We start from the raw sequence: 20362 nt of genomic DNA, 5'->3' as shown, positions 1-20362 counted from the left end.
GAATGGTTATGCTGAAATTCCTTCTCCTCCATCTCTTTCCTTTTAGGATTTAGAGCATGTATGCATATACACCCAGCGTGTTCCTCAAAAGCCTCTGGGTCCGGGACTCAAACTGTATAATTGGCCATGTGAAATTCAGCTGCATTAACCACCATGCTACCAGCTGGCCCTCAATTATTATTTTATTATCGCCAGAGAGCATATGTGTTTATCAGGCAGAGAAAGAGGGAGAAGGAAAAAGCATAATACCATGGTCTATTCTCCTCCATTTCTCCATTCTGTCTGGATTTGAGGCACATACACTTATGTGCCTTGCCAGGATTTGAACATGGTGGCCATGTGGGGTCCAGCTCCCTTAACCACCAGACTAGGGTTGGCTCTCAAGATGTTTCTTGCCTTTGATCTTTAATAATTTGATTGTGATATATTTAAGCTTTTTTTTTTTTAAGTTTATCTTTGTCAAACTTCTGGATGATATACATTTATGTTTCCTTTTTTTTTTTTGGAGAGGTTTTTGCTATAGGGCGCGTGCACTCGCCAGACAGACAGAGAGAGACAGAGAGACAGAAAGCAAGAAATCACCCCCCAGGGGGGATGGCCATGCCGTAATCCCTTCTCCTCCATTCTCCTCTTGGGATCTTGGGCACGCACACACAAGCGCCCGGTGTGAGTTTTTAAGCCACCAGGTCCGGGACATGAACCGCAGTCGACTACGCGGGAGTCCAGTGACATAGCCATTACATTACACTAACTGCTGGTCCCTACATTTATGTTTCTTACTAAATTCAAATTTTTCAACTATTCTTTCTTTTCTTTAAAATGTATTGGGGACAGCAGTTGATGTAGAGGTTAAGGCGCTAGACTCCTGTATGGTTGACCGTGGTTCAAATCCCAAACCCAATGGCTTGAAAATCACACCAGGTGCACATTTGTTAAAAGCCTCTAGTTAATGTCTTCTCTTTTGTTTTAGCAGGCAAATCAGATCATTAGGTTCATCTCTCCGGTCAGTCTTGCCTTCCATGGGCAAGGATTTAAATGTCGGTTTAGTTTTTAAGACTTCAGCCCTGCTGCTCTGGGTACTTTTGTGAGACTGGCATGGTAGTTTCTTTCACCTGCTCACTTCTGGATGTCTTTGCTGCTCTGAGTGTTGGATCTTTGTTGTTTTGGAATTGTTCTGCATATAAATAGACTTAAATATCAGGGTGACCCTAGGACTTGTGTTGATTGATGCTCAAATTTAGAGTAGCCCTACGAAGTATTTCTATGATATTTCCTCCATATTCTCTGGTCCACATGGTACTGATTTTTGGTCTGCTAGCCACAGGTGCTGGGTTTCCCTGAGTTTAACTGCCCACATGTATGGCTGTTATCTTGGGGCAAAACCGAGAGGGAAAAAAGGAGTTATGTGTGTCCTTGAGTTGTGAGCTTCACCCAGATCTCCAGCTCTTAGGGGCCCCCTTATCCCGTCTTTTGACTACAAATATGGAATTTCTCTTGGGAGTTTTATCTGCCTGTGAGGCCACCAGCACAGCTCTCAGGGCCTGTCCTATGTTCAAGGCCAAGAGAGAAAAGAAGGGGGAACCTCACATCCATCCTCCATCCCACATGGTTCTTGTTTATTTATTTTTCTTTTTTTAAAAGAGAGATTTATGCTATAGTGCATGTGGTCTCACCGGAGAGACCAAAATACCAAGTGAGAAATCACCTCTCAGGGAGGATGGCCACACCTTAATCCTATCTCTTTCATTCTCTTGGGATTTTGTGAACGCATGCACACATGTCTGGCCTGAGTTTTAAGCTACTGGGTCTGGGACTTGAACCATGGTCGACCATGTGGCAGTCCAGCTATGTAACCATTACGCCATCTGCTGGTCCCTTTATTTTAGTATTTATTGTTATTTTTTTTAAGAGGTTTTTATGCCTTAAGGCACATGTGCTCTCTGGAGAGAGAGAGACAGACAACAGTGAGAGGGAAAGTGAGAAATCTACCCTAGGAAGATAGCCACGCAATCTCTTCTCCTCCATTCCCCTCCTGTTACCGAGCTCAAATCAGGTTTGCCCGCCCAAGCGCTATGAAACCAAGCCATAGGCACATGGTGTGATGAAGGAAAGTACAGCTTTATTGCAAAACGCAAAGCAAGGAGAGCGGGCAGCTCATGCTGAAAAGATCCAGTCTCCCCGAGATGTTTTCCACATGGGTTTTAAGGGCAAAAATTAGAGGCAGAGGTCCGAGGAGCATGATCAGTTCACTGATTGGTTCAAGAGGGCGTGATCATCTCATGGGCATTCTTGATTGGTAAGGCCTTAGATAATCAAATTCCTCTTCAGGTGTCTGGAACCGTTCAGCCTGGAGTCTTTGAGCTCACAACCAGCAGATTCCAGCCTACAAAACATCTTACATATTGAAATGAAAACCTTATCTTTCCTTTAAGAGAGTTTTAGAGGTCAAATGGCCCTCACTCATGGTCCATGTTGGTCATTATCATAACCAAAGTCTGAAGACTTACTCCTTACACTGGGCCATTACAATGCAAATGGACTTTATATTTCAGGAACCCTAGAAAATACATTAGGGGGTTTTTGCTTGATTTTACTCCCAGGATCTTGGGCACACATGTACCCAGCATAAGTTTCAAGTTACTGGGCCTGGTACCTGAACCACAGGTGGCCATGTGGGAGTCCAGTGATGTAGCTGCTATGCCACCTGCTGGTCTCTTTATTTTATTATTTTTAAAATTTGCTATAGGGTGCGTGCACTTGCTGGGGAGAGAAAGAGAAAATGAGAAAGCATTCCCCGGGTTGTGGGTGTTGGCCATGCTCTAATCCCTTCTCCATTTTCCTCTGAGAACTTCGGGCATGCACACATGCCTACTCACTGAGCATGTTTTTCAAGCTACCAGGTTTGGGACTCAAACTATGCATTCAGCCATGGGAGATCCAGCTCCCTTAACCCCATGCCGCTAGCTGGCCCAGCACTAGCTGGTTCTTTCATTTATTTGGGTCCGCATTTTTCATTGTAATTGGTGGAGAGATTGACTTTAATGGCCTAGTCCATCATATTTGAAAAGCACATTTATGCGTTGGTTTCACATCTTTTCAGCTATTTGTCTGGGCTGATGTTTTACTTCTTAATCCCTACATCTTTTCTACTACAGACAGACCCTGACTACTGTTAAAGAAATGTACAAATAAGAATTGCCTTGTGGGAATCAGCAGTTAGTGTAATGGCTATGTCGCTGGACTCCCACATAGTCGACCGCGGTTCGCATCCCAGACCCGGTGGCTTAAAACTCACACCGGGCGCTTGTGCGTGCGTGCCCAAGATCCCAAGAGGAGAATGGAGGAGAAAGGATTGCGGCATGACCATCCCCCTGGGGGGTGATTTCTCGCTCTCTGTCTCTCTGTCTCTCTGTCTCTCTCTATCTGTCTGGCGAGTGCACGTGCCCTATAGAGAAAATCTCTCCAAAAAAAAAAAAAAAGAATTACCTTCTAAGCCAATTCACGATTGTCCACAATCTATGTCAATTTAAAGCAAACTATAATATTCAGAGAAGGATTATTTTCAGGTCCCTTTTCTTATCCGTGCTCCCCAAATTGAGGGTTTATAAAGTCCTCTGTGACCTGTTAATCATGGGCTTTCATTAAATGGTTGGTTCCTCGAATGCCAGGAACAGTTTTGTACAATACTCAGTAGAGGGAGCTAGTCAGCTTCTCTTCATTGCTGCTGTGGCCTGGCTCCCCTGGGAGGTAGCAGCTCATTGCAGCCCATTGGAATTCGAATGGCTTCAGTGCCTAGTGAGCCAGGGTCTGCTTGCCAAATAGTATCAAGACCTGGACTGTCTTGTACTAGATAGTGCAGTCTAAGACAAGAATCACATTTGTAACAGGAATTACTACAATGCTCTTCAGTCCTTGCGCCTGAACATCCCTGACAAGAATTTTTTTTTCTCTTTGTTATTCTCTCAGGGAGAAGAGATTCAGAATAAAAGCCCTTAAGCGGTCCACTTCTGTTAGTGCTAACTGGGACTCCATTAGTTTGCTTAAATATCTTAAATTTACTGCAGAGCCCTTGCCGTGTTTCATTTGACTTCATAACCTTATTCGGCACTACTTACAGAAGTGTTAGCTGTCAGCTCTGATTCACTTTTACACTATGTCCATGTTGTTTTTTCTGTCGCATGTTATATCCCCCAGAGCATGTTGTTCTTCAGTTGTTTTCATTTTTGCTTGAGGCATGCAGTTCCCAAAAAATTATAGACTAGCTCGTAACCCCAACTCTCATTCTGAGATCTCCTCCCTAAGATATACAACTCCATGTCTGCCAGGAATAGTGGGAGGACTTGCCTTTGAGGCACAGCTTAGATAGGTCTTTGAAGAATTTTGGGTCCCTGGGACCAGCAGGTAGGGTATTGGCTAAGGTACTGGACTCCCGTATGGCCAACTGCAGTTTGAGTCTTGAACCCAGCGACTTAAAATTCATGCCAAGTAGGGCCGGCAGGTGGCGTGGTGGTTAAGAGCACTGGACTCCCACATGACCGACTGGAGTTTGAGTCCAGAACCTGGCGGCTTGCTTTCTTACTTTCCCTCTCTCTCTCTGTTCCTCTCTGGTCAAAATTTTTTAAATAAATAAATTAATTTAAATTTAAAATTTATTAAAATAAAAAAAATTCATGCCAGGCACATGTGCGTGAGTACCCAAAGTCCCAGGAGAAGAATGGAGAGAAGTGATTGCCATGTGGCCATCACCCTAAGGGGGTAATTTCTCACTTTCCCTCTCACTGTCTCTCTCTCTGCTGCACACATACCCTGTGACAACCACCTTAAAAAATGTTAATAATTTTAGGTCCCTGAAAGTTACTATTTTATGCACAGATTCCTCTTGGGGTTGACACCATCTGCCTCAGACCAGCAAAGCCCAGAGTAGATGGATGATTAATCAGGTTTCCCTAGTGTCTGGAGTCTAATTACCCTGTTTGCTCTCAGAGTGTGAGAGCATGTTCCCCCAGAATTCCCACTTGTGTCAACCATGAGCTTCTCCTGGAATTCTGGGCCTCCCTAGCTCTTTTTTATGTTTACATTTTTTAGAGGGAGTTTTTTTTCTATAAGGCATGTGTGCTTGCCAGAGAGACAAAGTGAGAAATCACCCCTCTGGGAGGTGGCCATGCCACAATCCCTTCTCCTCCATTCTGCTCTTGGGATCTTGGGCACACCCGCACATGTACACAACGTGAGTTTTAAGCCGCCAGGACTGGGACTCAAACCACGGTCAACTACGTGAGAGTCCAGAGATATAACTGTTTTGCCATCTGATGATCCCCCTAGTTCTTTTTAAAATTTGCTACACTATACTATGCACTAGTTATATATAGAGAGAGAAAGAGACAGAGAGGGAAAGTAAGAAAGCACTACCCCAGGAGGTATGGCCATACCACAATCCCTTCTCCTTTATTCTCCTCTCGGGATTTTAGGCATGCATGCATACATACATATGTGGTTTTTTTCAAGCTGCTAGGTCTGAGACTTAAACAGCATAGTCAGCCATGTAGGATCCAGCCACCTTAACCACCACACCACTGCTCCTGCCAGCTCCTCCTTGTCATTTATACTTTGAATTGCATATATTTCATGCTAGCTTTGTCTCAGTTACTGGAGAGACAAGGCTGAACACAGTTTAAGTGGTATGATAATGGGAACACAGTGGAAAGACTGAAGTGTCAGAATCTGAGTACATCGTTTTGTCTGTAAGAAGAGACACTGGGTTTTAGTGTAAAGGAAGATGCAATAAAGAAGTGCTTTCTAAGTAAAGGGAACAACAGGTGGAATTAGGAGGTGTGGCCTGGTGCTTTTCTGTGTAATGTTTGAAGTTTGGCTTAACTAGAGTATGATGGCTCAGGGAAAATATTCATATGAACCTAGAGAATGACAAAGATCAGATTCAAAGGGTCCTGGGGTCTGAACTAAAGAAATTCAGGTTCATAACCAAAACCTGTGAGGACAATGGGAGGATTATAGGCAGGTTAATGAGATGACCAGATTTTTTGGGGGGGAGGTTTTTCGCTATAGGGCACGTGCACGCGCCAGACAGAGAGAGAGAAACATAGAGACAGAAAGCGAGAAATCACCCCCCGGGGGAATGGTCATGCTGCAATCCCTTCTCCTCCATTCTCCTCTCGGGATCTTGGGCACGCACGCACACGCGCCTGGTGTGACCCTTTTGACACTGGTTGAGGGTGGCTGAGAACATTTCATGTGTCTAGACTTTCTATCCTATCTAGACTGCTGCCGCTCCTCAAGTTTACAGCCTTGTTTTCTATTTCCTGCGAGTATTGTAATGGTTTCTTTTTTTTTTTTTCTTTTTTTGAAGAGGTTTTTGCTATAGGGCATGTGTGCTCGCCAGACAGACAGAGACAGAGAGACAGAAAGCGAGAAATCACTCCCCAGGGGGGATGGCCATGCCGCAATCTTTTCTCCTCCATTCTCCTCTAGGGATCTTGGGTACACACGCACACGCGCCCGGTGTGAGTTTAGGCCACCGGGTCCGGGACACGAACCGCGGTCGACTACGTGAGAGTCCAGCGACATAGCCATTACGCTAACTGCTGGTCCCTGTAATTGTTTCTTCCCTTGTCTCTACCTCTGTTTACTCAGGTCTTCTAGAATTGCTACCAGCACTAGCCAGAGCATGAGCCTCCTTCCCTTGGTTGCTCTCCAGTGTCTTTAGAGTAATGTTCAGCCTCTTGCCAGTCAGGACCCTCTGTGGTCTTATCCCAGATGACTCATGCAGCTTTGTGACCCACACTGCTCTAGCAGCAATTTTCTAAAATTCTGTGACTTTTGCTCTTCCAGGCATTTTCTTGTGTTGTTCCTGTCCTGACCATTTTTCGCATCTCTTGCATAGAAAATCTTTCAGGGGCCAGTGCAAGGGTCATCTCCTCTATGAAGTCACCCTTTTGACTCTAGGTTAAATGTTTCAGGGATCGAGGGATAGAACTTGACTACAACTGCCTTAATAAATGACTACCATTTGTGGGGAAACTGCTGTGGGCAGTCATTGTAGGAACACTTTCCTTCCGTTAACACGTTTATACCAGAAGGCGGACAGTCACGCATCTGAACTTTAGGGCAGAGCCCCAGCTCTGCCGTTTACCAGCTACGTAACCTTGGCAGTTGTTTCCTATTTCAATGTCAGTTACGTCTGAGGGTTAAGTGTGCTTGGAAAAGGAGCCATAAATGATATACTAGCTCTATAAATGGTCTGATTTTCATCCTCATAACCTCCCGATTAGAAAGCAAATACTATTAGCATTCCTATTTTCCAGTGATGGAACTGAGGCTTAGGGAGACTGAGTTACTTGTACTACTTCCCCAAACACAGATGACCTATTCATCTTTTTATTCCGGAATGTCTTTAAACCCTAAATATTTATCAAACTGCACTGAAAGAAGGAGCTCCAGAGTCCGACTGAGAGATTGAGAAATTGTTACCTGCGTGGGGTAGTAATTCAGGTTTTCTTTCCTTAGAAGTCCTATCATCTTTTAGAATTCACGGATTTTAGCCACCCCTTCAGCGAGGAGCTATATGTTTGCTAGTGACAGATAATTAACATTTTTAATTGTTACTCAAGTTTTTGTTATGAAAATTTGCATATATTTGTCTTTCCCCAACTGGTTTGTACACTGTTTCAGTGCAGAAGATGGAATCTTACACTCCTGCCCCTTTCCTGTCCTTGTTTTGTTGTCTGTAGGTCAAATCTGATTAACATTTAACTTAAATGTCAAAAAGGAATTATCATCCGTTTCTAAATGATGACCAAGCAACCAAATGATTTTGTTAATGTTTATTTTCTATAATTGAGGTTTTAAAAAAAGTACCTTTTTTCACATTTTTCAAATAAAAATTAGTATGTCAATATGTTTTTTAAAAATTATATCTCTACTATTGCTCCATTTCATCCGTTCTGTACCCATTAGGATTCTGATACATATCATGCCCTTGGAGGAAGCCACACTGATGGGAACTCTCCTATTTCTGTTTTCTCTTTTTTTGAGAGAGAGATTTTTGCTACAGGGCACATGCACTCGCCAGAGAGAGACAGAGAGACATAAAGCAAGAAATAACCCCCCTCCCTTGTGAGGATGGCCACACTGCAGTCCCTTCTCCATTCTCCTCTCAGGATTTTGGGCATACACACACATGCACTTGGTGTGTTTTCAGCTGCCAGGTCTGGGACTCGAACCATGGTCGACTACATGGGAGTCCAGCAATGTAACTACTACGCCATCTCCTGGTTCCCCTGTTTTCTCATTTTATTGAAGAATCTGAGGGCTATGTACCAGTGGTTTTCCCTTTTTTAAATTTTTTATCTGACAAAGTATACTCTAGCAACTTGTTCAAGACTCAAAATCCACAGGCTGAGTCTGTGGCCTAGTGGATACCACGTGACTGACTAGTTTGACTCCTGGTCCTGGTGGCTTGAAAAACATACTGGGTACATGTGCATGCATGCCTAAAATCCTGACAGGATGGAGAAATGGAGGAGAAGAGATTGCAGAATAACCATATCTCATGGGGGTTGGGGAGTGCTTTCTCTCTCCTTCTGTCCTTCTCTCTCTGTCTGCCTGGCAAGCTCATGTGCCCTCTGGCAATTAAGAAAATAAAAAAAACTGGGGCCAGTAGGTAGCATGATGGTTAAAGGCACTGGAGTTCCCACATGGCCAACTGTGGTTCTGGTCCCGGACCTGATGGCTCTCTCTTTCTCTGTGTCCTTCTCTGGTCACATTAAAATAAATAAGCAAATAAATAAATAAAAGTTTAAAAAAAGAAAGAAAACGAAAATCAGGGAAACCAGTGACTTGGTGGTTAGGGTGGCTGGATCCCATGTTGCTGAGTGCACAGTATTGCCCAACAGCTTGAAAACCACGCAGGGCGTGTGTGTGTGCATGCCCAAAAATCCTGAAAAGAGAAATGGAGAAGAAATCACAATATAGCCATCCATCGCGGGGGTGCTTTCTCACTTTCCTCTTCTTTCTCTTTGTCTCTCTCCAGGGAGTGCATGCTCCTTCCACAAACTAAAGAAAGAAAAAGACTCAAAATCCTTAAGATTATGTGAGTTTTAAAAGCTTTGTTTTCTTTCTTTTTTTTTTTTTTTTTTGGTTTTTGACAGAGCAGAAAAGCTTCAGCTGCTAAATCACAGGCCTATGACTGCTGTTGAGATCCAGCTGGTGAGTAAAGGAACCTGAACTTGAGGGAATTGTTTTCTGGGTCTGAGACGTAGAAAGGCTAAGAGTGACAAGCTAAGAATGATTACTTTTTAGAGTCTGCCCAACCACCTAATTCTGTAAGTGAGAGGAGCCCTCACTAATTTGATCCTAGTTAGAATGGGCGTAGGAAAGTAGATGGCTGGAGGAAGTTCAGTCCCTCCCATAGGCTTTGGTCCTGTGACTTGGCAGCTCTCTGCCTCCCCTGATGTCCTGGGCCATTCTGGCCATTGCTTCCCTGTAGGCTTTGTTGCCAACCAGATGTTACATAAAAACATTAAACTCAATGTGTCTCTGGCAGAATTTACCTCCCTCCACTCCCACCCTTCAACCCTACTCTTCCTTTATTCCCTTTTCTTAGTTACTGGAGTGTGTATGCACTTTCCCACATGCTGTCTTCCTCTCTCACCTTCCTGGCCCGTCCTTCCAAGCCAGAAACCTAGAAGCTGTTCTCTTCCTTTTATATCATACTCAGTTCCCAAGGTCTGTAGCTTCTGTCTCCTCTTATTCTTTTTTTCCTATTGTATTGCTTTGATTTCTGTCACACTTTCTCACCCCACCTCTTGATGTTGTCCTCTAATCAGTCTTCTGCCACCAATCTGGCCCCTTCCATTCCAGTTCATCTTCCACACCTTTTTTTTTTTTTTTTTTTTTTTATAGGGGCACGGCCACAAAAAACAACGCACGTGCACTCGCGAGAAAGACAGAGACAGAAAGCGAGAAATCACCCCCCAGGGAGAATGGCCACGCCACAGTCCCTTCTCCTCCCCGGATCTTGGGCACGCATGCACATGCTCCTGGCGTGAGTCCACCAGGTCTGGGACTTAAACTGCGGTCGACTACATGGGAGTCCAGTGACATAGCCTTTACTCCAACTGCTGGTCCCCTTCCACACCATTATTATATTAATTTTCCAAAACCAGAAATGTTTTTCCCCTGCATAAAACCATTCAGTGGAGTCTCATCACTTGTGAAGTCCAAATTGTTATCACAGCATAAGGCTTCAGAACTGGGGGAGGCAGCTAAAGGAGAGGTTTGAGATGGTATTAAGGAGAATGTGAAAATGAGGTCAGGTGATGCAAGTGGAGTGGTGGTATATTGGTGCACTCTGACAACTTCCTTCTGTTCTAGGCAGAGACCATCTGTTAAGTACAAATATTAGGCCAGCCATCCAACTGCTCGTAAAAAAAGAAAAAAACCTTGGAGAATTAATAAAATGAAAATGAAGTAGTTTTCCAAGTCAGTTTTTTTTTTTTTTTTTTTGAGGTGTTTTTTTCATCGGGGGCGTGAGCCCCGTTTTTGCTATAGGGTGCGTATGCTCACTGGAAAGAGAGAGAGACAGAGAGAGAGAAAGCGAGAAATCACCCCCCAGGGGGGATGGCCATGCCACAATCCCTTCTCCTTCATTTTCCTCTCAGGATCTTGGGCACGCACGCACACGTGCCTGGCGTGAGTTTAAGCCACCAGGGACTCGAACTACAGTCGACTACATGGGAATCCAGCGACATAGCCATTATGCTAACTGCTGGTCCCCCAAGTCAGTTTTAAACATTCTCGGTTAGGCTAGCCACAGTGGTATAGTGATAACAGAAGACTCTGCAATGCTAAAGCCACCTGGGAGGATCTTGAGTTTGCATCCCAAGGTCTCCCTGTATATGCCAGGCACATGCGCCAGGCACACACACCTGCCTGTGATCCAGGCTGGCTGAGGCTGGAAGTGGATCGTGACATGATGACCCTGTTGGGGATGCCTATCAGTCACTCATTTAGAAAAAATAATTTTTTAAAAAAGAGAGAAGGAAATATTCAGTTACTTGGCAAATTTATTTCAGAAAAGTGAAGAAGAGAGTAAAAAATGCCTATCCATGATTTTTAGAGTTGCTGTTAAAAAAAAAAAAAAAAAAAACTTTTTTAAAGGGTTGTGGCGTGTTTCACTTTTTACTAAAACTTCAGTTGTCCTCCCAGAGCTGTTTTTGCTCTTCAAATGTACCCAAAATTAAATTAGAAAAATTCCTTCCATAAAGGGTGCCTTTCAGAGGGAACTGGCCTTTAGGCTAGATAGAGTTCCCTTTTTTTGTATCCTAATTATTCTGCTGCATTACACTGTGTTGGAAATTTAGGCTAGAGAGAAAAAAACAAAACAAAACAAGACAGCAAGAAATGAAACCCTGTCCCTCTGGGTTAAAGATCACATGTTATGTCTCCTCCAACTTTAATCAGCAACATCTGTTATTCATGGCTTAATGGCAGATGGAGAGGAGAGATGAGGGGGATTAGCGTGACCTCATCCCAGAGCCTGTGGAAAGCTCTGTCGTTATTTGGTAAGATTAGCTGCTATTAAGAGTGCCTCGTATGTGCCAAGCATGGTCCCCAGGGCTTTGCCTATGTCATTTTTAATGCCTTCACCATAGTCTTGGAAGTGGGCAGGTATTCTCTTTGTTTTAGCCCAGAGGGCTTGTGCATGGCTGATTCGAGTTCACCTCATTCAGTAGCTTCGCTTTGTTTTTCTTTTCTTTCTTTCTTTTTTTTTTTTTTTTGAGAGGTTTTTGCTATAGGGCACGTGCGCTCGCCAGAGAGAGACAGAGAGATAGAAAGTGAGAAATCACCCCCCAGGGGGGATGGCCACACCACAATCCCTTCTCCATTCTCCTCTCAGAATCTTGGGCACGCAAGCACATGCGCCCGGCGTGAGTTTAAGCCACTGGGGCCGGGACTCGAACCGCGGTTGACTACGTGGGAGTCCAGCGACATAGCCATTACGCTAACTGCTGGTCCCTTCGCTTTGTTTTTCTAAGCCGTGTACTTTTGCATGGTAGAATAAAAATGTTTGTATCTGCCATATCAATGTGTGATATCCCCCCACGTTGTCCATCTCCTTTCTACAAAGTGGCCAGGCCTTGATAAAAATTACGTTGTTTTCCAGCAACTAGATCATTTTAGAGCCAGATTTTCCCCACTTAGCGATTTGGCTATGAAAGGTAGCAGATTATTTGCCACAGCTTATAGCAGTGTATCTTCTCACCAGAGAGGATAAGAAAAGGTTGTGTTACCCTTACATCCATTTATTCTCTCTGGGTCCAAAAGCAATACCAGTATCCAAAATTTGTTAGTATTCAGTTGGGCCAGGTATCTTTTGAATACTGAAGCTTCCTGCACTCACAAGTGCCTCAGTCATGGTTTGTTGTGATCCTGTGGTCACTCGGCCTGCTGGCTGAGACTGTCTGTGACTTTCAGTACACCCTGTTGTGAACTTGGAACAATTTGTGAACCCTCCATCCTGAAGACCGATCAGTGAACCTCATCACTTCACAGGCCACCATCCTGAACGGCACTGCCATATGTGCCTATTAGAAATTTAGTGATTATGGGGACCAGCAGTTAGCGTAATGACTATGTCGCTGAACTCCCATGTAGTCAACTGTGGTTTGAGTCCCGGACCCGGTGACTTAAACTCACGCTGGGCGTGTGTGCACGTGTGCCCAAGATCCCAAGAGGAGAATGGAGAAGAAGGGATTGGGGCATGGCCATCCCCCCTGGGGGTGATTTCTTGCTTTCTGTCTCTGAGTCTCTCTGTCTATGTGGCGAGCGCACACGCCCTATAGCAAAAACCTCTCCAAAAACAAAACAAAACAAAACAAAACATAAAAAATTTAGTGATTATGGGACCAGCAAAAGGCTTTTACATCACCGGACTCCATGTAGTCAACTACAGTTCAAGTCCCGAACCCAGAGGCTTAAAACTCATGCTGGGTGTGTGTACGTGCATGCCCAAAATCCTGAGCGGAGAATGGAGAAGGGATCTGCATAGCCATCCCCACTGGGGAGTGATTTCTCATTTTCTGTCTCTCGGTCTCTGCAGTGAGTGCATGTACCCTATAGCAAATCTCTCCCTAAAAAAAAAAAAAAAAAGAAAGAAATTTAGTGATTAAGGGCCAACAGGTGATAGTGCTCTAGGTGCTGGTTTCCCACGTGACCGACCATGGTTTGAGCCCCAGACCAGACAGCTTGCTTTCTCACTTTCTTTCTCTCCCTCTGTCTCTCTCTGGTAGTAAGCTTATGTACCCTATAGCAATTTTTAAAATATTAGTAATAATAAATGCAGTTAAAGAAATAATTTTTTAATTAAATTTAGTGATTAAAAATCTTGAATTATACAGGGGGCCTTCAATAAGTTTATGGAAAATGCTTTGCTTCCACTTTTCCACAAGCTTTCTAAAGTCCCCTTATATAGCATTTTATGGCTCAAAAAACACAATCATGTGTTCTCATGTGGTCCTCATTATAGGCATTACTTTCATTTTATATTAGAGAAAGTTGAAATTTAGAGTGGTTGAGTGAGCTGTTCTGGGTCAAATAGCTAAAAGTGTCTGTTGTTGCTATTCGATTTTGAGTCATTTTGAGGAAAGTAGGACATTAGACTTGGCAGCTTAGAATGAGAAACGATCATCTTTGGAATTCAACAGTCCAATTTTTCAGCCCTTGGGGATATTATCTGTATATATATAAAAAGTTATGTTGACCCGTCTGCCAATGCTTTGAATTTTTAAATTTCATTCAGTCTTTGGTATCTGAGAATGTTGAGACAGTGTTTTTAACTTTTACTTCTGTCTTCCTATTTCTTCTGTGAGATGAAAAGATGAGGAATAATGTAGTTATTCTCATTTATGCTAGTGGCCCAAGAAGAGTTAGTAAGGGTTTGATTTCTTAAGTTTTCTATTTTGTATATATTTTATTTAGCCTAATACTGCTTAGATTTTCCTCCTGTGGCTAGGAATCTTAGATTTGGGGAGCGGGGAGAGTATCTGATTATAATTAACACTGAGGATTGGATGCTGGTAAAAGCTTCCGCTGTTCGTGAATTTGGCAAAATTAGAAAGCTTTTGCCTTGTTTCTAAGCACATGCCTGATTGACGTTCCATCTGCCAGGCCCAGATGGACTGGGATGCAAGACTGTGGCCCCTCTGTTTCTAAGAAGGAAGATCCCTAAGAGGACATACAGCCAGATTTTCAGACCTGTGAACTCTAAGCTGGTGTACAGCATCTTTGAGAGAAGAAATGATACAAAACTCCTACTTGAGGGATTGGTATTCTAGAAGGAGTTGGGATTCAAAGTTAAAAGACCTTGTACCTATTTGCTATGAGACCTAGATTAAGTTTCCTTATAGTGCTGATCTTAGTCGTCTTTAAATTGTCCTGACTTTATGTACAATGCTCTTGAGAACCTCTGTTGGCAGTGATTTCAGGAAATTCCCTTACAAAATCTGCACAATTACTGGTGGGAGGTTTCTATCAGCTATATGAACTTAGAGATAGTCATTTATTAAAAGAGATTTTTGCTATAGGGTATGTGCACTCACCAGAGACAGAGAGACAAAAAGCAAGAAATCACCCCCCCCCCAGAGGGGTTGCCCGTTCCTTCTCCATTCTCCTCTTGGAATTTTGGGCATGCACGCACACGCACCCAGCATGACTTTGGTTTTTTTTTTTGGAGAGGTTTTCGCTCTAGGGCGCGTGTGCTCGCCAGACAGACAGAGAGAGACATAGAGACAGAAAGCAAGAAATCACCCCCCAGGGGGATGGTCACGCCGCAGTCCCTTCTCCTCCATTCTCCTCTCGGGATCTTGGGCACGCACGCACACGCACCCGGCATGAGTTCTAAGCCACCGGGTCCAGGACGCAAACCGCAGTCGACTACGTGGGAGTCCAGCGACATAGCCATTACGCTAACTGCTGGTTCCCACCCAGCATGAGTTTAAGCTTCCAGGTCTGGGGCTCAAACTGCCATTAAACCATCTAATGTCCCAAGACATTATTTTCTCAAATGGAGATCATCTATTCTCTGGATTAAATAATCAATCAAATAGGGGGACAGCAGGCAGCATAGTGGTTAAGACATGGATTCTCATGTGGCCAACTGCTGTTTGAGTCCCAGACCTGGCAGCTTGAAACTCACACCAGGAAGATCTCTTGTTTTTAAAAAAAAAAAAAGGAAAGAAAAGAAACTCACACCAGGAGCACATGCATGTGTACCCAAAATTCCAAAAGGAGAATGGAAGAGAAGGGATTGTGGTGTGGCCAGCCCCCTGGGGGTGATTTGTTGTTTTCTGTTTTTCTGTCTCTGTCTTGCCAATGAGTACACAAGCCCTAATAGCAAAAATCTCTCTCTAGGAGCCAGCAGTTTGCGTAATGGCTATGTCACTGGACTCCCCACAAGTTCGAGTCCCAGACCCGGTGGCTTAAACTCACGCCAGGCATATGTACACGTGTGCCCAAGATCCCGAGAATGGAGAAGAGGGATTGTGGTTGGCCACCCCCCCCCGGGGGGGTGATTTCTCGCTGTCTCTCTCTTTCTGGCAAGCGCACTCGCCCTATAGCAAAAAAACCTCTCCCCCCCAAAAAAAATCTCTCTCTAAAAAAAAATTTTTTTTAATCAATTAGGATATTTCCCTTCTTCATCCTTAACACTTTGAGGGTAGTCTGTGTTAGATTACGACTTTTTTTACAGACCCTAATTTTGTATGTCTGATTTTTAAAAATGGGTTTGAGGATTATTTACTTACTAGAGAAGTTATATTTTACTGAGCTCTTAAATCTTTAGAACACGGCCATTTATTTTACTGTCTTATGAGAAATAACCCCCATTGGTTCACTCAGGATCTAACCCAGCCCTGGAATACCAAGGAACCAATATTTTGTCAGGAGTTGGCAGTATGATCTCAGACATCAAGTTTTTTAACTTGTGTACTGTGATCTGTAAAGCAGGCATCAAACTGAGGCCCTTCTTGAGGATTGTAAGCCTAGCCCGTTGTCTTTTATTTAAATCTGCCAGGACTTCTTTCTGAAACTCCCCAGAGGGGAGGGTCACACTGCAGTCCCATCTCTTCCATTCTTCTCTCAGGATCTTGGGCATGCACGCACACATACCCAGCATGAATTTTAAATTGCTGAGACCAGGACTCGAACCATGGTAGACTATGTAAGAGTCCAGCGACATAACCATTATGTCATTGGCTGGTCCCACTTTTTTAAAAGGTGTTAAAACATAACTATGTTATGTTTAGGATTAGAGTGAGACTAAAAAAGTGGTTTTCAGTTGTATAATTTCTTTATTTAGATATCTGGGAGCATGTCTGCATTTAGGCTTTAAGTAGGCATTTGATGGGCTGTATAGGATTGTTTCCCAGCCTTCGCTCATCAGATTTCTGTTCTGCATTCCCAGAAAATAACCATGGCCACGTGAAGTGTGTGAGATTATTAAAAAGTGCTGGGGGCTGGCAGGTGGCGTGGTGGTTAAAGGTACTGGACTCCCACATGGCTGACCTAGGTTCGAGTCCCGGATCGGGCTGCTTGCTTTCTCACTTTCTCTCTCGCTCCCTCTCTCACTCTATCCCTCTATGGTCAAATAAAAATAAATAAATAAACAGATAAAGATAAATAAAATAATTAAAGAAAATTTAAAAATAATTAAATAAATAAATAATAATTGCTGTAAAGCAGAAATGTAGCCCCAGGCACATAGGAGGCCCTCACTAAACAGCTACTGTCAGTGGTAGGGAGGATAGAAGAAAGATAGAAACCACTGGCACATGGTAGGCATTCATCAAATTAATTGTTGGTATAATTCATTAAGAAACCAGGAGTGAAAGACCAGCAGGTGACGTGGTGGTTAAGGCACTGAGTTCTCACATGGCCGACCACAGTTTGAGTCCTGGACCCAGTGGCTTAAAGATCACAACAAATAGGGACCAGCAGTTGGCGTAATGGCTATGTCACTGGACTCCCATGTGGTCGACCGCAGTTCGAGTCGTGGACCCCTCTGGCTTAAATTCACACCAGGCGTGTGTGCATGTGTGCCCAAGATCCCGAGAGGAGGATGGAGGAGAAGGGATTGTGGCATGGCCATCCCCCCAGTGGGTGATTTCTCGCTTTCTATCTCTCTGTCTCTCTCTGTCTTTTTGGTGAGCGCATGTGCCCTATAGCAAAAACTTCTCAAAAAAAAAAAAATCACGACAAATAAACAGGTAAATAAATAAATAATGTTATAAAAAATAAGGTACAGGTGTGATTGTTGTAAAATACAAAAGTATATAAAATGCCATTTTACTCAGGTGAGTTTTCTTTTTTTTTATTTAAAAAAATTTTTTTATATACATTCAGTCACATTATTTAGCTTACGATGTGAACATTTCAATATGTGAACATTTTTCCCCAGTCCAGTTGATCAAAATATCTTCAACTGCTAACACCACACCTCCTCATCCCGTCAATGCTCTGCCTCCGTATCCCTCCTCCAAATGTCCTTCCCTCGGCCTCCCTCCCCCAACACACAGCACATCGGGCATTCACATCCATCTCTTGTGTTTGTACAACCTTCAGAGGTGACTTTTCTTTGCATATATAACATATTCATATCTGTATGTGTGTATGGTTGGGTATAGATCTCAGGGTTTTTTTGTTTTGTTTTTTTTTTTTAAGTTCATTTATTTATTTCTCCTTGAGTGGAGAGAGATAGTGAGACAGAAAGAGAGAGAGAACTCCCAGTAGAGTCCTAATGTGGTGATGTACCCCCAGCTTCAGCCAGCCCTGGATAATGAACACGCCCATGCCCAGTGTACTCAGGGAGTCTCCAGATGTGAGCCCGGAACCTTACCATGTGGGTTGGCCTCACAGAACGTTGCATTCTATCCCTATGCCACTACCCAGCCCATTTTCACTGGCCCACTTTGAGTGGTCCCATTGGCTTAGCCTGGGATTTGAGTTAGTTTGACCTTCCTATGGAGCCAAGATGAAGAAAACATGGGAATGGGGGCTAGCTCAGGACGCAGGCCCTGAACTCTGTGCAAGAGGCTGGGCTGGGACTGTGAACAGTGTGGGCAGGGGAGGGCAGAGGTGGATCAGGACCATGAGGCTCATTGGTAACTCCTGGAGGGTTTTCTCTTTCTGCAGATTGTGGAAGAGAGTGAAGAAAGGCTCACAGAGGAGCAAATCGAAGCTCTTCTCCACACTGTCACAAGTATTTTGCCTGCAGGGCCGGAGGCTGAGCAGAAACAAAATACCAGTGAGGACGTGGCAATGGATGAAGAGGACCCAGCATAGAAGGGTGCAGCTGGCCCAGGTTCATGAAGTTAGAAGGCCAAGCAGCCATTTCCTGGATGTTCAGAGGATTGTTTATTTGATATTACCCTCTGTCCCCCCAGGCCTGATTTCATGGTTAGTTGGGTAAATCACAAAAATAAGCCTTTCTCAAAAGCTGAAAAGAAATATTTGTGCCTCAAGGAGAAGCAGCATGGTGAAGACAGGCTGAGGTTGTCAGTGGGGAGGACAAGGACTGTGGACCCCTCTGTGGTAGAAATATTTCTCTGGCCTTTGCCACAGTTGTGGGGAGGTCTCTATACACAGCTGGTAAAACATTTGTGTAGCCTTTGATGGGCTCTGTCATAATTAGTTTCATCTGCTTCCCTAGGAACTTCCCAAGCAGAGACTTGGAGCTGTTGGGATTGGAGCTCAATTGCAAGAAGCTAGTTAGATGGCTGCAGACTCCTGGAGCAGCGAATAGTGGCTCTGGGTTAAAATGATCCACTGAACTTGGCTCTCCTTAGAGGAGTTTTCCTCGAGAACAGCAAAGATAAGAATGGAATGGGCCTGGCAGACCTTCAGGTCTAAAGGCCCCTTTCCTCTGCTGGCATAGACTTTGTTTACTGGCTCACTGTTTTATCTTAGATGTTAGGAATCAGCTCATTCCAACTGAAAAGAGGTACTCCAGCCTGAATGACAGTGGCAATAGTGCTGGCTGCCTTTCTGACATCCCGTGTCCTGCCCTGAGACAGCACTCCTGGTGGTGAGCAGACAACTTGTTTACACCTTTAAAAGAGGCACAATGATGTAGCTGTTTTTATAAAAGAATAGAATATCTAAGAACTAAAGGTGATTAATAAGGATTTGAATTTACTGGCTGTTGGAAATTGACCTCAGTTTTAAAATGTAAAACGTTAAAATAACTACCACGGGAGGGCCTTTTAGTATTCAGGCTTTGGGAAGTTAATTAGCTCCAGGAAAGTCATTTTCTTTTTCTTTGCCCTTTTTTTCTTCCAGTTTTTGCTTTAGGGTACATGCGCTCCCCAGAAAGTGACAGAGAGACAGAGAAAATGAGAAATTATCCCCCTACGGCTGCTGCAGTCCCTTTTCCATTCTCCTCTCGGAATTTTGGGCACACACTTGTGCCTCGAATGATTTTTCAAGCCACCAGACGAGACTTAAGCTACACAGTTGGCCATGTGGGACGCAGCCTTCCTAACTTTCACTCCATCTGCTGACCCACATGTGATTTTCTTAGGTCCAAGGACTATCGCTGGAGATCTGATTTCCCACATTCACTCTATTCCTAGTTTGAGGAAGATAGTGCCTATAGCCATTGATTTTCCAAATTGGCACTCATTTTATTGTAAGATTACATATTTTTAAAAGAAGTATTTATTCATTTAATTTCATTTGTTATTATTATTAGTCTTTTTTATTTTTTAAATTCAACCAGAGAGAGAGGAGGGGGAAAGCAAAAAACAAGCCACCAGGTCTGGGACTTGAACCGTGGTCAGCCATCTGGGAGTCTCCCATCTTAACCACCACACCACTTGCTAGCCCCAGGTTACATATTTTCAGTGCTGCTGTTAGTTGGATTACTTTTTTGACATCCCGCAGTTTAGTCGCCCTTCCTACCTACCTCACCCTACTCTGCAAGCAGTTCATTGTAGTTATGTCCGTCTTCACCTTATCATCTAAGGATCACCTGGAATCTTTTTAGGCAACGTTAAAAAGTAACGGGAGAATTTATTTTAAAATCTCTCTTGAATATTGGGAATTTGATCAGGAGCTGCTGGTTTATTTGTCAAGGCATACTTGTGCCTATGCCATTGTTGTCTCTGCAACAATGCAGTATGTTTGGTGGTTTTTCTTGATAGATTTAGGACTTAATTTACCGAATAAATTGCTTTTAGGTGATTGCCAACTTGTGACATTTTATAAATTCTTAATAACATTTGTTTGTATTATCATGGACAGAGAAACAATAAAGTCAAATCTGGCTTAAAGGTTAATAGGTGATTTTTTG

At 43.6% G+C, this 20362-nt stretch overlaps 1 protein-coding gene across 3 annotated transcripts in view; it reads left to right on the top strand.

The window, feature by feature from the left end:
• Positions 1 to 19093, top strand: part of CRCP (CGRP receptor component) — a 42187-nt gene extending 23094 nt beyond the window's left edge. For all 3 annotated transcript variants that reach the window (XM_006148082.3, XM_006148081.3, XM_006148083.3), the window contains 2 exons: positions 9165 to 9222; positions 18205 to 19093. In XM_006148082.3, coding sequence (XP_006148144.1) covers positions 9165 to 9222; positions 18205 to 18354 — 208 coding nt within the window. In that variant the 3' untranslated portion in view covers positions 18355 to 19093. The remainder of the gene's footprint in view (positions 1 to 9164; positions 9223 to 18204) is intronic.
• The last annotated feature ends 1269 nt before the right edge of the window (positions 19094 to 20362 follow it).

This window comes from Tupaia chinensis, unplaced genomic scaffold (genome assembly GCF_000334495.1).
Source record: "Tupaia chinensis unplaced genomic scaffold, TupChi_1.0 Scaffold000231_1, whole genome shotgun sequence".
Lineage (NCBI taxonomy): Eukaryota > Metazoa > Chordata > Mammalia > Scandentia > Tupaiidae > Tupaia > Tupaia belangeri.
Note: the sequence above shows the minus strand (reverse complement) of the source record. Positions and strands in the feature narration are given on the sequence as shown.